The following is a 15654-nucleotide window of genomic DNA, read 5'->3' as shown; positions in this document are numbered from 1 at the left end:
TCAGTAGGTGTGGTCCAACCCACCACATTAATAATATAATCACTCAATATGGATAACAATCACTTGATGGAAGAGCAGGAGCAGTAACCAAGTGCTAGTGCTATGGCTACTGCTAGTCATGATAATTGTGTTATTAGTAGAGATTTGCGGCTGGCACTTTTCGTGTTTTGTGTTTGGGTTTTGGTTCTAATTCCACTTTCGTGTTTTGGTTTTGGCTTAGTTTTGCCAAAACCACCCTTTCGGGATTTGGTTTTGGGTTTGGATGATTTTTGAAAAAAACATAAAAACGGCTAAAATCACAGAATATGGGGGTAATTTTGATCCTACAGTATTATTAACCTCAATAGCATTAATTTCTACTCATTTCCAGTCTATTCTGAACACCTCACACCTCACAATATTGTTTTTAGGCCAAAAGGTTGCACCAAGGTGGCTGTATAACTAAGCTAAATGACACGTGTGTGGCACAAACACCTGGCACGTTTCAAAAACTAGGCACCAAACAGCACCTCATGCAAAGATGTAGAAGAGGTGCAATGAGGTAGCTGTATGACTAAGCCAAGTGACACAAACAAGTGGCCCATCTAGGTGTGGCACTGCAGTGGTAGACAGTAGGGCAGATATAAAAATAGGCCCCAAACAGCACATGATGTAAAGAAGAAAAAGAGGTGCAATGAGGCTGCAGTATGACTAAGTCAAGCAAAACAAGTGTGCAGCACAAACACCTGGCCCATCTTGGAGTGGCACTGCAGTGTTGGACAGGATGGCACGTTTCAAAAACTAGACACCAAACTGCACCTCATGCAAAGATGTAGAAGAGGTGCAATGAGGTAGCTGTATGACTAAGCCAAGTGAAACAAACAAGTGGCCCATCTAGGAGTGGCACTGCAGTGGCAGACAGGAGAGCAGATATCCCAAAAAAGGCCTCAACAGCACCTCATGCAAAGATGTAGAAGTGGTCAATGAGGTAGCTGTATGACTAAGCCAAGTGACACAAACAATCGGCCCATCTAGGTTTGGCACTGCAGTGGTAGACAGGAGGGCAGATATAAAACAAGGCCCCAAACAACACATGATGCAAAGAAGAAAAAGAGGTGCATCGAGGTTGCTGTTTGACTAAGCTAGGTGACACAACTACCTGGCCCATCTAGTAGTGTCACGCAGTGGCTGAATTTTGAAAGTGGGCCGCAATTATTCGGACCACTGACAGCATCTCCAGCACGCCCCTGTCATTTTTAAAAAATTCTGCAATTGGTGGACTTATACAGCAGTACCCCAGGAATAATACAGCAGTACCCCTTGACTCATACGGCAGTGTCAGACAGGATGGCACTTTTCAAAAACTAGGCCCCAAACAGCACCTCATGCAAAGATGTCGAAGAGGTGCAATGAGGTAGCTGTATGACTAAGCCAAGTGACACAAACAATTCCCACTGGAATTATACATCCAAATCACTGGAATTATATGTCCAAATCACTGGAATGAAATGGCAAAATCACTGTAAATATACATCCAAATCACTGGAATTATACGTCCAAATCCTTGGAATTATACTGCAAAATTACTGGAATTATATGTCCAAATTACTGGAATTATATGTCCAAATTACTGGAATTATATGTCCAAATCACTGGAATTATATGTCCAAATCACTGGAATTATATGTCCAAATCACTGGAATTATATGTCCAAATCACTGGAATTATACGTCCAAATCACTGGAATAAAATGGCAAAATGGAGATTGAGGGCTTCCATCGTCATGTGAAGCTGAACCACTAGTCATGAACATAGGCCAGGGCCTTAGCCATTCCTTGCCACTCTGTGTCGTAAATGGCATATTGGCAAATTTACGTTCCTCAGACCATTTAATTAATTTTTTTGAGGTCTTTTTACTGAACTTTGGCTTTTTGGATTTTACATGCCCTCTACTATCACATTGGACATTGGCCTTGGCAGGCGACGTTGCTGGCATTTCATCGTCTATGTCATGGCTAGTGGCAGCAGCTTCAGCACTAGGAGGAAGTGGTTCTTGATCTTTCCCTATTTTATCCTCCAAATTTTTGTTCTCCATTATTTTTCTGGAGTTATATAACACAATGGCCCTAATTCAGATCTGTTCGCTCGGTAGCGTTTTTCGCTGCGCAGCAATCAGGTAACTACTGCGCATACGTATGCACCGCAATGCGCAGGCACAGCGTACTTGTACAAAGCGGATCATTGCTGTGCACTGGTTCTAGCGAAGAATCCATTCGCACAGCCGAATGCAAGAGATAGACAGAAAGAGGGCATTTGTGGGTGGCAACTGACCGTTTTTTGGGAGTGTTTGGAAAAACGCAGGCCTGTCAAGGCGTTTGTAGGGCGGGTGTCTGATGTCAATTCCGTGCTCGAATAGGCTGAAGTGATCGCAGCGGCTGAGTAAGGTCAAAGCTACTCAGAAACTGCACAAACTGTTTTTGTACTGCTCGGCTGCACATGTGTTCGCACACTTGCAAAGCTAAAATACACTCCCCTATAGGCGGCGTCTATCTGTTCGCAGCACTGCAAAAAATAGCTAGCGAGCGAACAGATCTGAATTAGGCCCAATATGCGGCACAGGAGCACTGGACATATGGCAGCAGAGAATACCACTGTGACTGCCTGGTCACTGGAATGACTGATGGCTGATGCACAGGACACTACCACTGGTCTGATGCAGGACAACACCGCAACACTGTAAGGGACTTGTTATTATACAGCAGCACTGGACATATGGCAGCAGAGGATACCACTGTGACTGCCTGGTCACTGGAATGACTGATGGCTGATGCACAGGACACTACCACTGGTCTGATGCAGGACAACACAGCAACACTGTAAGGGACTTATTATTATACACCAGCACTGGACATATGGCAGCAGAGGATACCACTGTGACTGCCTGGTCACTGGAATGGCTGATGGCTGATGCACAGGACACTACCACTGGACTGATGCAGCACAATACATCACCACTGAACTGATGCAGCACAACACAGCACCACTGAACTGGACTTATACAGCTGCACTGGACATATGGCAGCAAGAGGACACAACCACTGTGACTGGATAAATGTAACAGAAGACACGGACACAGAGAACGGAGACACGTCCTCTCTATACACTCTCCAATGCCGGAGTGAAAATGGCATGGACGCACGGCTCCTTATATGGAATCCAAATCCCGCGAGAATCCGATAGCGGGATGATGACGTTTTGCCTCATTCTTGTTTACGAGTTAGGCGGGAAAACCAGAGCCTGACTCGGATCCGGACTCGGAGCGTGAAGTCCGGTAGGGTTTGGTTCTCTGAGAACCGAACCCGCTCATCTCCAGTTATTACTTCAACATCTACTAAAGCTGATGCTCAAGAGCAAAGAAGGTTTAAGAAAGGGTCCCTGAAATCAAAATAATACTATACAATGTTATTGAAAAAAACATCACCTCTAATAGAGCTAAAGTTCCCCGCCAAAACACAAAACATTGCCAACATGCCTTACACCACATGCAGTAGCAAGGAAAGGCTTAAGCCTTCCATTTTTGGGGTGGAATTGATAGTTTTAGAACTGCTGTCAGTCAGGCATTTTTTTTCTGCAACCTCACATGATGATGCAACACCTTGTCCCTCAGAGTCTATATGAGACCATAAATGTAAAACAGGCATGTCAGGGCAGAAAAAAAAAACACTCAGACTGAAGAACAAACCATTTTAAGAAACATCATAAATCTTTGAGGAGAGTCTGAGGGCATCCATGTTGGCTATGTGTGAGTCACACATTTATGATACTGGTAGTGTAATCATAGAAAAGCTTCTTTCCACCAATTCTGCACCCTCTGCAAATGTGAAAATGAGTAGCACAAGTATAGACAGTATAACAAAGAAATGAAACAGAGGGTGCCACTGTGGAAGTACAACAGGATGAGGAGGATATTTATGTAGCTAATGCCATAAATGAGGATGTTGATGATGAGGATGTTGTTTGTGTAAGTCAGGCACCAGTGGCAGCAATTCCTGCCTATGATAAGAAGGCAATTGTCATGCCTGTGCATAAGAACAAAAAATTAACCTCATACAGTATGTGTGGAATTATTTTCATCCTAAACACTTGTCAAGCCATCTGTAGCACTTGTAAAGCCAAACTAAGTAGATATAGTGGCACGAACTGTCTAGGAACCTCTCCCTTGTTACGTCATTTGCAGCAAGTTCATGCAAAGTTTTTGTCAAAATTTGAAAAATGTGCTAAAATAATACTGTCCAGCATCATCTAGCACCCATCTCTCAGCTAAACCCCAGCACATACAGTCTCCAACTCCAACACCTCCATCCTCAATATCCTCATTATTGATTGGATGTAGTCATTTAAAACAAAATGTTTTGTGGGGTTCCAAATAAACCAAGCACTAAGCCACTGGCAGTCCCTGACACTGAAGTGTTTGGTTTGTTAAGCTGTGCATGTCCTTTTTATTATCCAATATAATGATGGGTGGGAGGGCCCAAGGACAATTCCACCTTCCACCACTTTCTTTTTCTGACACTGCTGTGTGGCAATGTTTCATACTGATGATGTGCTAGAAACTGCAGTGTGTTTGTGCCACTGCTCTGTCACGTAGTAACCAGCCAGCTCACTCCAACATTTGGCCAATATTGGTGAAAACAATATTATGAGCTCTGAGGTGGTAAACATTGACTGGAAATGAATGTTATTGAGGTTAATAATACTGTAGGAGCAAACACAGTCCCAAACAACATGATTTTAAGCTGTTTTAAGCATTTAAAAAAATAAAAATTCAAAACCTAAACACAGGAGGGTGGTTTTGCAAAATTAGAACCAAAAAGAGAACATGATATTAATACAGATCCAAAACCAATGATAAATCATGGGGATTGGTGCACATCTCTTCTATTTATTAATATACTTTTGCAGTCAATATTCTGGAAGTAATCATCATTTTATGAGGTTACCACCACAGATATCAGGTATATCTGCAGCAGTACTGTTTTTTGGTCACATAAGCAAAAAACCTAGAATACTGTAAATATGCAATTTACAATTCTTTGAAAAGCATAGCTTTTTGGAGCTTGGCCCCAATAGACTGTCAGTATCCCAGCATCCGAAATACTGATACCGGAATCCTGACAATGTTTGGAATGCTGGCGCTGGCATTCCGAATGAGGTCACAATCCCTGCATTGGCATCCTGACATCTGGAATCCCGAATGAGTGACTGCTGGGCTGACAGATAGGTAAGCCACAGAGGGAGGAGGATAGGTTTAGGCTGTGGGAGGAGGGTTAGAGTATGGCTGCATGAAGGCAAGTTTAGGTTTAGGCTATGGGGGGGTGGGTAGGTTTAGGCACCCCTAGGGATGGTTATGGTTAAGCTGTAGAGAGGAAGGTTAGGTTTAAGCATTGGGATTCTAACCCGGGTGCCTCATTTAGTATACTGACCGCCGGCATCACAACCGCTGGCATTTCAGCCCAAACCCATTATGCGTTGTAGCCTACAGCAGTGGCGGATTTAAAGGGGGGCGGAAAGGGCAATCGCCCTCTGTACACCTGCCTGCCCCACACATCTGACAAGTCACCTCTGGCTGTGCCGGGTCCTCTTCCACTGTGATCGCATCCGTCGGGGACTTGCTTTCCAACAGGCGGAAGTGCCGTGATCGTTCCCTCCCTGCTTGCTGGTGGAAGTGCTGTAATTGCTACCTCCCCACTCCCTGGTGAAGTGCCGCAACCCTCCTGTTCCCTGCCCCACACATGGACACTGGTCAGATACAACCACCAACAGCAGCTAGAGCTGGCCCCACGCATACGCCAGACACGGGACCCTCTAAGCGGCGGTGGAACACGACTGGTGGTGGTGGTAAGCAACAGGGCTGGGGGCATATGTGTATCTGGCACTGGGGGCATATATGTATCTGGTGCTGGGGACATATGTGTATCTGGCGCTGGGGACATATGTGTATCTGGCGCTGGGGACATATGTATCTGGCACTGCGGACATATGTGTATCTGGCACTGCGGACATATGTGTATCTGGCACTGCGGACATATGTGTATCTGGCACTGGGGACATATGTGTATCTGGCACAGGGAACATATGTGTATCTGGCACTGGGGAACATATGTGTACCTGTTACTGTGGGGGTATATGTGTGTCTGGTACTGTGGGGGTATACGTGTATCTGGCACTGGGGGTATATGTCATAGGGAATACAAATTGTAAGCTTCACTGGGGCTGATGTGAATATTCTCTGTAGAAGTGTTGCAGAATATGTGTGTGCTATATAAATAACTGGTAATAAGTAAATAATTTTAAAAGTCATACAGACAGGGCTGTCTAGCATAATGTTAGTGTGCCTTGAGGACCAAGGTGGAGTTTATGTTATAAAAGATTTTTTCAATATTTGCTGAAACTGGGAGGGGGCAGAACTAAGTGGGAGGACCTATAAGTAGAGGGGAGGTGTCAGGACTCTTAAACCACCCCATCTAGATCCGCCACTGGCCTACAGGCTACATTTTATTCCTCAGAGAGGGATCTTTGGATCCCCATGTCTGCATATACATGGCCTAGGCAATAGACAAGTCGGGCTGAACCTAGCAGTAAAGTTATTGTGGAGTTTTTATTAGACAACTATTATTTGGCCAAAAGAAAATGAAAGTTTTGAGACCTTTTACTAACAATTCATAATTACAATTCGTGTTATCTCTCTTTTACATGACTGCTACCTCTCTACTGTTGTGCAATTGTGACAAGGACTTACTAAGTGGTGAAGTGGTCCAGAGCAACCAATCAGCTTCTACCTATCATTTTATAGAATGTACTTGATAAATCCTTCACCTAAGCTGATTGGTGCTATGAGCAACTTCTCCTTTCTTTAGGAGACTTAATTCATCTTCCGTAAGTGTCAGCACTTTATTTGTCTTGCTACATTTATCTGCAGCATATTTGATAGTTTGCAGAACTGAAAGAGATATACAAACAAGCACTACACTAGACACAGAAGTCTGTACACTGAATTGTAATATAAAGTAAGTTACCTTTTTGGTCAGCTGACTCAGTGTGAAGCTCATGATATTTTCACCATTAACATCAAGAAGTCGGGCTCCCTGAGGTACACCAGCTTTTTGTGCAGAACCCCCATCTTCCACTGTGAGTAGAAATGTGCCACGAACACCTTGGACACAACAAAACAGTTAATTCAATGCTAATATGACATTTGGGAAATGCAACGATGTGACATACTAATACAAAATATACTTTTTAAAAAGAGACTCCTGTATTAATAAAGTGGTTAAAAAATGTGCAATATATAGTCACTGTTAAGCACTGGCTTAGTGCATTATTTGCAGTGATCAAGTAGTCAGCAGCATATCTAAACCTAACAGTAACTACTAACTAAAAAAAACCTTATAGTGCCTCGCTAACTAAACAGCGACATGGCAGGAAGAGTATCAAAGTTGCTGAAAGAGGCAGCAGAAGGAAGACAGATGGTAAAGCCCAAAGACTTTAGCCATGGTAGCAAGGGAGTTCTTACAAAAGAGCTTTATTTCCCCCTTACTTTTCAGAAAATGTCAGACAAGAGTCATGTAGCCAGTGGAGTAAAATCTAAAAACACCTTTTCAGAGCCACATGCACATGCACTGAGGGGTCATCATAAGTCAATGGAACATACCTCCCCCTCTTCAACGACAAAACCTCTCAAAAATCAGAATTGTTATTCTATATCAGGAAAGGGAATATACTTTTGTGAAGCTTTATGTTATTACGCTCTAAACAGATCCTAGATGCGCAATAGAGAAAATGTAATGTTGAACTGGAATTAGTGATGAACCATTGATGGACACCATCAATGTTGCCATTGGTAAGGGAGTGGCTTGTGAAGCCAAGATAGCGGCCATAGATTTCTAGTGTACTGCTGGAGAGGCATGATTTATCACCTACTGGACACCTTGGCAGCCATCCACCTCGTTAAATGGTGCCAGTTGGCACTTCACTGGTTTCTGAGCCTCCCACAGAGCTTTTCCATCCAGCTCTTAGTCGCTCCTGCTCTAGGAGCAAAGATCTACCATCTACATCGGAGCCACGGTCACCATTTTGTGGGCTTAGACCTGGGACATTTAGACTGGCTTCACAGTCTCACTGAGCCAGCTTAGCCCGCACGATTTTCTCCCCTCTCTGTCCGGGGTGACTGTGACTCTCACCTCTGTCTTCCCAGACGACTATCGACTATTGCATCTGCCTGTAGTTCCAGCCTGCAAGACACCTGGTGCATGTCATCGATCACTGCAGGCATATTCTCCTCACCAGCCATTTTGCACTATTCCTTATGTGCCACAGGCCACAGACCACCAGAACTACCCGGTCAACCTGTAACCTTTGAAACATCCAGCATTGGTTCTGCAGCAGCTCTCAGCCTGTCACTCACCTTGGGAGGAGAAAGTGTTATTTTTTCTTTTGTCTCTATTGTATGCATACCCGGCACCTGTTTTTCCCCCTTTTTCCTATCACTGCATCCTGATCCCCTAACCTCATAGGCAGCTTCAGGGCATTTTCTGTGACTACGAGCTTGCGGATGACTTTAGTGTGACAGCAGCAAGTTGATTCCAGTGACATTCACTGTTCATTACAAATACTGCTGTGCAACCTCCATTCTAACACTGGAGGTCCTCGCTGGCTCATATTTGTTGCACCATTACCTCAACTGCACATTGAAGTAGTGCTGCTGCTCATCTAACCTGTGGCTCTCAAAGACAAACAATCTTCCTTGCAACAGTGCTTATTCTCTGAATGCATTTCTACAGATATAGCTTTCAATCCGCACCTTTCACCCAAAGATATGCCTAACAAGTGTACACAGTGCAGCATCTGCTTTCTTTGGAGGTAAATCAAAATCTACTACACACACAACCTGCCGACTCTGCGGATCCTCCCACACCAATATCCTCTCCACTGCCTGAGACTGATTTCACTATTAAGGCAGTCCTAGAAAATTTGGTGGATGTCATTAAGCTCATGTTCCAGCAGGAATTGAAAAAGGTTGTTGAGGATTTCAAGTCTGACATCACTTCGCTGGGTGCTCGCACAGACTCTTTGGAATCCAAAACTTATGAACTCGGGGCCTGACTGAGATGGACGCTAATGCAATTGCAAGTTCATTTTTTTCGGCTTCGCAACTGCCAACATCAGCGAGTAAGTTGCCACCCAGAAATGAAAAGAGATGCCCACCAGAGCGATCACAACTCATTCACAATTGCATACACATTTGCAGGCTATACGCAAGAACAAGGAATATTGGGCTTAATGCATACTTGCCTACCTGCCCCTCTCCATGAGGGAGAAAATGCTCTGTTCCTGGACTTTCCTAGTAATGTATGATTGCCATCACCTGTGGTGAGCTAGTTAATTGATAAGAAAGATGTTTCACCACAGGTGATGGCAATCATACATTACTAGGAAAGTCCAGGAACAGAGCATTTTCTCCCTCATGGAGAGGGGCAGGTAGGCAAGTATGTCTTAATGGTAGTCCAGTGGATATGCAGACTGGGCACAGCAGAATTGTATGTAAAAGCTTGCAGCGGATTGCAGATACACGCCCCCAAAAAGTTAATGACATGCGTGCATTTTTTTCAATCACTCCATTAACTAAGGTACTGCACCTGAGAACAGATCGGAAAAAAGGAAGCAGATAAGTATCAACTTTCCCAACTTTTCTGTATAATTGATGGTCTCCCTTTGTCTTTTACTGTATTTTACTGTAAAACCTTGTATTAATTTATCCTGTATTATCAGTTGTTTATTTATTGACCCCTGGTACCTTATATATTGTCCTTTACATATAGATTTCCCCTCTCTTTTAATTTTTTTCACCTGTCCCTTACTGTATTTTACTTTATTTGTACTTAATTTATCCTACTTAATTTATCCTATATTTGTCCTTTATTTATCTGCTTATTTATTGTCCTTTTGTCCCATATTTAATGTATTTTTATATTGATTGTCCCCTTGATTTTTATTTTTAGAATGTAACTGAGTTAGCACATATTAAAAATGGGTGGGGCCGAGATTGGGGACCTCACTCAGTGCGTGTCGTGCATGATGTATGCGCACATGGCACAACAGTCCGAGTGCAGGTACATGTGTGCGAAATGTGAGCGAACTGCTGCCCTAGAAGCATAGGTAACTGATCTGGAGCAGACCGTTTAGCAACTGAGGGACATTCACAATCTTGAGCAAAGTTTAGATTGAACAGTGGAGGAGTTGCAGGGGGGTGCACTGGTAGACGAGGATGATCAGGTAGCCAGCTGGGTCACGGTTAGAAGGAAGAAGAAGAGGGGGAGACAAGACATCTCCGATCTGCCAAACCCCAACAAATTCGCCCGATTGGATGAAGAATCTGGGGATGACACTGAGGAAATGACGGAACCGGAGGAGACTGTTCCCTCTAGCAACCAGAGGATTGGTACCCCCAGGTACAGATGGGAAAAAAGATAGTAAGGTACCTAGTAAGATTGTGGTAGTAGGGGATTCTATCATCAGGAGGACAGACAGGGCAATCTGCTACCTGGACCATGATCGCCGTACAGTCTGATGTCTCCCGGGTGCTCGGGTATGGCACATCGTGGACCAGGTAGATAGATTGTTGAGAGCGGCTGGTAAAGACCCGGCAGTCTTGGTGCATGTTGGCACCAATGACAAATTTAGTGGTGGGTGGGATGTCTTTAAGAAAGACTATAGGAAATTAGGCAAGAAAATTAAGGCAAGGACATCTAAGGTAATATTCTCCGAAATATTGCCAGTGCCACGCGCTAGCCCAGGAAGGCAGAGGGAGATCCGGGAGGTAAAATGTGTGGCTTAGAGACTGGTGTAGGAAGGAGGGGTTTGTGTTCTTAGAACACTGGGTGGACTTCTCAGTTAGGCGCCATCTTTTTTGTTGCGATGGATTGCACCTAAATGAGGAGGGGGCTGCAGGGCTGGGGGGTAGGATGGGAAGAAGGTCGGAGAAGCTTTTAAACTAGAGGCCTTGGTGGAGGGTTTAGCTAGAATCTATGGGACAAACAGAGAAAACAGTAAAGATCGGGTAGTGAAGAATTTGGTGGAGGAGAAGGGGGGAGCGAAAGATCAGCAGGCAAGGGCAAGGGTATCTGCATGGGTATTGACACCAGAATTACTGACACAGGTATTGTTCAAGATATTCTAAATTTATTATCTATGGATGACTATTGCACAACAATACGGAATATAGAAAAGATGTCCATAGCATTAAGGAAGATACTAACATCAGGGGACTGGATATAGAAAGACTTATTACATCAAATAGTGATAGTAGTGAGGAAGGAGGTATTAAGTATGATGGGGGTGGAAATGGAGGGAGGAGATTAACAATCGGTAAGAGTAATTCTAGAAAGACAGATAAGATACCATTAAAACAAACCGTCAAGGGAAACACTAAGCTAAAATGTATGCTTGCGAATGCAAGAAGCCTATCGGGTAAAATGGGAGAATTGGAATGTCTTGTATCAAAATTCCAATACGATATTATAGGTATTACGGAAACATGGTGGGACGACTCTCACGACTGGGTTGCGTTTTTGGAGGGTTATTTTCTTTTGAGGAGGGAGAGGGCTACCAAAAGGGGAGGAGGGGTATGTCTCTTCGTTAAACCATCTCTTAAACCATGCTTAATAGATACTATTTACAAGGGGATTGGAGATAACGTGGAGTCGCTATGGGTTGAGATCACAAGTGAGAGCACTGAAGCAAAGAAACTAGTCATTGGTATGTGCTACAAGCAGCCGGATATCAGCGTACATGAGGAGGAACAACTCTTACAGCAAATTGAAATAGCAGCAGGAATGGGGGACATCCTAGTGTTAGGAGACTTTAACTATCCTGATATAAATTGGAGGAACGATTCATGTTTAAAAACTAGGAGCAGCAGGTTTTTAAATACATTGAAGGATAAAATTCTTGACCCTGTCGAGGACCCAACTAGAGGTAAAACTATTCTGGACCTAGTTATTACCAATTATGTGGCCATTATCTCAAACACTAAAGTTGGGAAGACCTTGGGAAACAGCAATCACTATGGGGGTCATTCCGAGTTGTTCACTCATTGCCGATTTTCGCTATGTTGCGGTTTGTTGCTAACTGCGCATGGTACGCAGAGCGCATGCGCTTAGTTATTTAACACAAAACTTAGCTGTTTTCCTGTGGCTTCTGCGGCGCTTTTCAGTCCACTGGTGTTCTGTAAATGATTGACAGGAAAGGGGCGTTTCTGGGTGGCAACTCAGCATTTTCCCGGCATTTGCTAAAAAACGCAGGCGTGTCAGGGAAAAACGCGGGAGTGTCTGGAGAAACGGGGGGAGTGGCTGGCCGAACGCAGGGCATGTTTGTGACGTCAAACCAGGAACGAAACGGGCTAAGCTGTTCGCAGTGTAGGAGTAAGTCTCGAGCTACTCAGAAACTGCTAAGAATTATTTATTCGCAATTCTGCTAATCTTTCGTTCACTATTCTGCTAAGCTAAAATACACTCCCAGAGGGCGGCGGCCTAGCGTGTGCAATGCTGCTAAAAGCAGCTAGCGAGCGAACAACTCGGAATGAGGGCCTATATGATCACTTTTGACATCAGTTTCAAGAAAAATAGCTATAAGGGAGCAACCAAAATATTCAACTTTAGAAAAGCTAACTTCAATATGCTGAGATGGGCACTAAACGGCATTGACTGGGAAGAGTTGTTTCATGGCAAGGACAAATGTGGGATGCTTTAAAAGGGTTGCTTGAAAGCAATATTCACAAATTAATTCCAATGAACAGTAAACACAGGAGTACTAAACACAAACCAATGTGGCTTAATAAGGAGGTCAAAAAAGCAATAGCTAATAAGAGCTGTGCTTTTAAAACATTTAAATCTAATGGAGGGGAGGAGTCATTCCGGAATTACAAGGAATGCAATAAAAGATGCAAAAGAGTAATAAGAGCAGCTAAAATTGCAAGTGAAAAGCAAAGCGTTATAGAGAGTAAAACAATCCTAAAAAGTTTTATAAATATATAAACAGTAAATGGTTGAAGGAGAACGTGGGCCCATTAAAAGTGGAAATATTGAACAAATTTTTTTCCTCAGGATTCACCTGGTAGGATGCGCAGGTGACAGTAGTGCTTAACGACAGTGTAGGTAATGACTCTTGGCTAGATACTTGTTTAAGTGAGGAAGTAGTCCTGGAGAGACTAAGCAAAATAAAGATTAATAAATCACCAGCCCAGACAGTTTTCATCCGAGGATTATTATGGAGCTTAGGACCCAGCTAGCAAAACCCCTATACCAGATTTTCATTAGTTCAATTAGATCAGGCATGGTACCAAAGGATTGGCGCATAGCTGTGGTAGTGCCTTTATTTAAAAAGGGAACTAAAAATAATCCTGGAAACTATAGACCAGTTAGTTTAACCTCTATAGTGGGTAAAATATTAGTTACTGCCAAAAGTCAGCATGGGTTTGTAAGGAACAGATCATGTCAAACCAACTTAATTAGCTTCTACGAGGAAGTGAGCAAGAATCTTGACCAGGGAAAAGCAGTGGACATTGTTTACTTAGATTTTGTAAAAGCCTTTGATACAGTGCCACATACTGTAGGAGACTTCCCACAAATTATGGGAACTTAGCCTAGGAAATACTTTTTGTACATGGATAGGTAATTGGCTGGATAACGGGGTACAACGAGTAGTGGTCAATGGGATGTTCTCCAGCTGGGCACCAGTAGTCAGCGGAACACCACAAGGGTCCGTTCTTGGCCCACTGCTATTCACTATATTTATCAATGATTTAGGAATAGGCCTGGAAAGCACAGTGTCGATCTTTGCAGATGACACTAAACTGTGTAAGGTAATTAATTCAGAAACCGATGTGGAGTCTCAACAGAATGGCTTAGTTAAACTGGAAATCTGGGCGCCTAAATGGAAAATGAGGTTCAACAAAGAAAAATGCAAGTTATGCATTTTGGGACAAAAAACACACTTGATACACTCTAGATGGAGAAAATCTAGGGGTAACTATGGTGGAAAAAGATTTGGGGGTGCTCATAGATAATAGGCTTAGTAACAGTACACAATGCCAAACTGCAGCAAAGAAGGCAAGTAAAGTGCTTGCGTGCATTAAACGGGGCATAGAGACAAGGGACGAGGATGTAATCCTGCCGTTGTACAAATCATTGGTACGCCCGCACCTGGAATATTGTGTTCAGTACTGGGCCCCATATTACAAAAAAGATATTGGAGAACTAGAAAGAGTTCAAAGAAGAGCTACTAAATTGATAAAAGGGTTAGAGTCGCTGGAATACGAGGAGAGGCTTACTAGGTTAAATATGTATACAAAAGAAAAGACTAACAGGAGACATTGTTATGATACCAGTACGTCTGACCAGAGGTGATCTTATGACGGAGGTCAGAGTACTGGAATGGAATGCTGGTTACGGGAGCAGGAAAGCCTAGTAACCCCTGGCGCCCTAACTCCGTTGTCTCGCCCGTGTTATCAGAAATCCCCTGCGAGACTATGGTTGCTTGAGCCCATGGCAGCCGCGTTTGAAGGGCGGATTATGTCTGCCCAACTCCGATGCCCCCTCAGGTCTTAATGGGAAACAAAGGGAAATCCGAGACAGGGTGATAACAAGGGGCCCTCTGACTAAGCAACCAGGCCAGGGGCTACAAGCTAACTAACTTAAACCAGAAGTATGTGCGGACAAACCGCCAGGGAAAAGGACAACCAAAAATCCACGAATCCGTTACTCCTATCCAGCACCGCTGGATACCAGAGTGGATTTGTGGGAGCGGAATCCTCCGCAAAAGCTCCGAAACACAATGTAACCAAATAATAAATAGTAAGCGGTCAAGCCGCAACACACGGCTACGCCGCGACTCACGAACACCACAAGATGTTAAAGGTGCTCGGTCAGGACTCCAGGAAAAGATGACAACTTCCGAGTATTGGACCACTGAGGACAGGAACGACCGGATAGACAGGACTGGAAAACTCTCTGCAACAGACACAGCAAACAGGAAGCTATTACCGGCGTCTGTGAGAAGTCCAGAGAGTGCTTTTAACTGGGAGCTCTCCAATCAGGAGCCAGACAGGGTAATTAACAATCATGCCGTGCAGCTGCATGCTGCACGGCCAGGATACCAATGAGGTGATTAATCTAGACCCAGCAACGGGGAACGCGGTCCGACAGTGGCGTCCCCGTTGCTAGGGTCTGAGCGGCTCCGTGCGCCCGGCGTCTAGCGTTGCTAGGGAGCCGGCGGCTGTCCGCATGCGGCGTCCCTAGTTGCTAGGCGCCGGGCCGCACTGACGGGCGGACCCTCGGCGCCTAACAGACATTAATAATATCTTCAAATATGTAAAGGGTCATTACAAGGAGTTAGCAGCAGATTTGTTTATTAAAAGAACTCTGTATAGGACGCGTGGGCACTCGCTGAGGCTAGAAGAGAGAAAATTCTGTACACAACGTAGGAAAGGTTTCTTCACCGTAAGGGCAATAAAGATTTGGAACTCACTGCCGGAGAAGGTAATAATGGCAGACTCTGTAAATGCATTTAAAAATGTATTTGACAAATTTCTAACAGGAAAATGGATCCAAGGCTAGGGCA

At 44.0% G+C, this 15654-nt stretch overlaps 1 protein-coding gene across 1 annotated transcript in view; it reads right to left on the bottom strand.

The window, feature by feature from the left end:
* The window catches only part of NHERF4 (NHERF family PDZ scaffold protein 4), a 564596-nt gene that overhangs the window by 191245 nt on the left and 357697 nt on the right, over positions 1–15654 (bottom strand). Inside the window, exon 5 of the mRNA XM_063941742.1 lies at positions 7056–7192. Coding sequence (XP_063797812.1) covers positions 7056–7192 — 137 coding nt within the window. The remainder of the gene's footprint in view (positions 1–7055; positions 7193–15654) is intronic.

Source organism: Pseudophryne corroboree, chromosome 10 (genome assembly GCF_028390025.1).
Source record: "Pseudophryne corroboree isolate aPseCor3 chromosome 10, aPseCor3.hap2, whole genome shotgun sequence".
Lineage (NCBI taxonomy): Eukaryota > Metazoa > Chordata > Amphibia > Anura > Myobatrachidae > Pseudophryne > Pseudophryne corroboree.
This window is presented reverse-complemented; position numbering and strand designations above follow the sequence as displayed.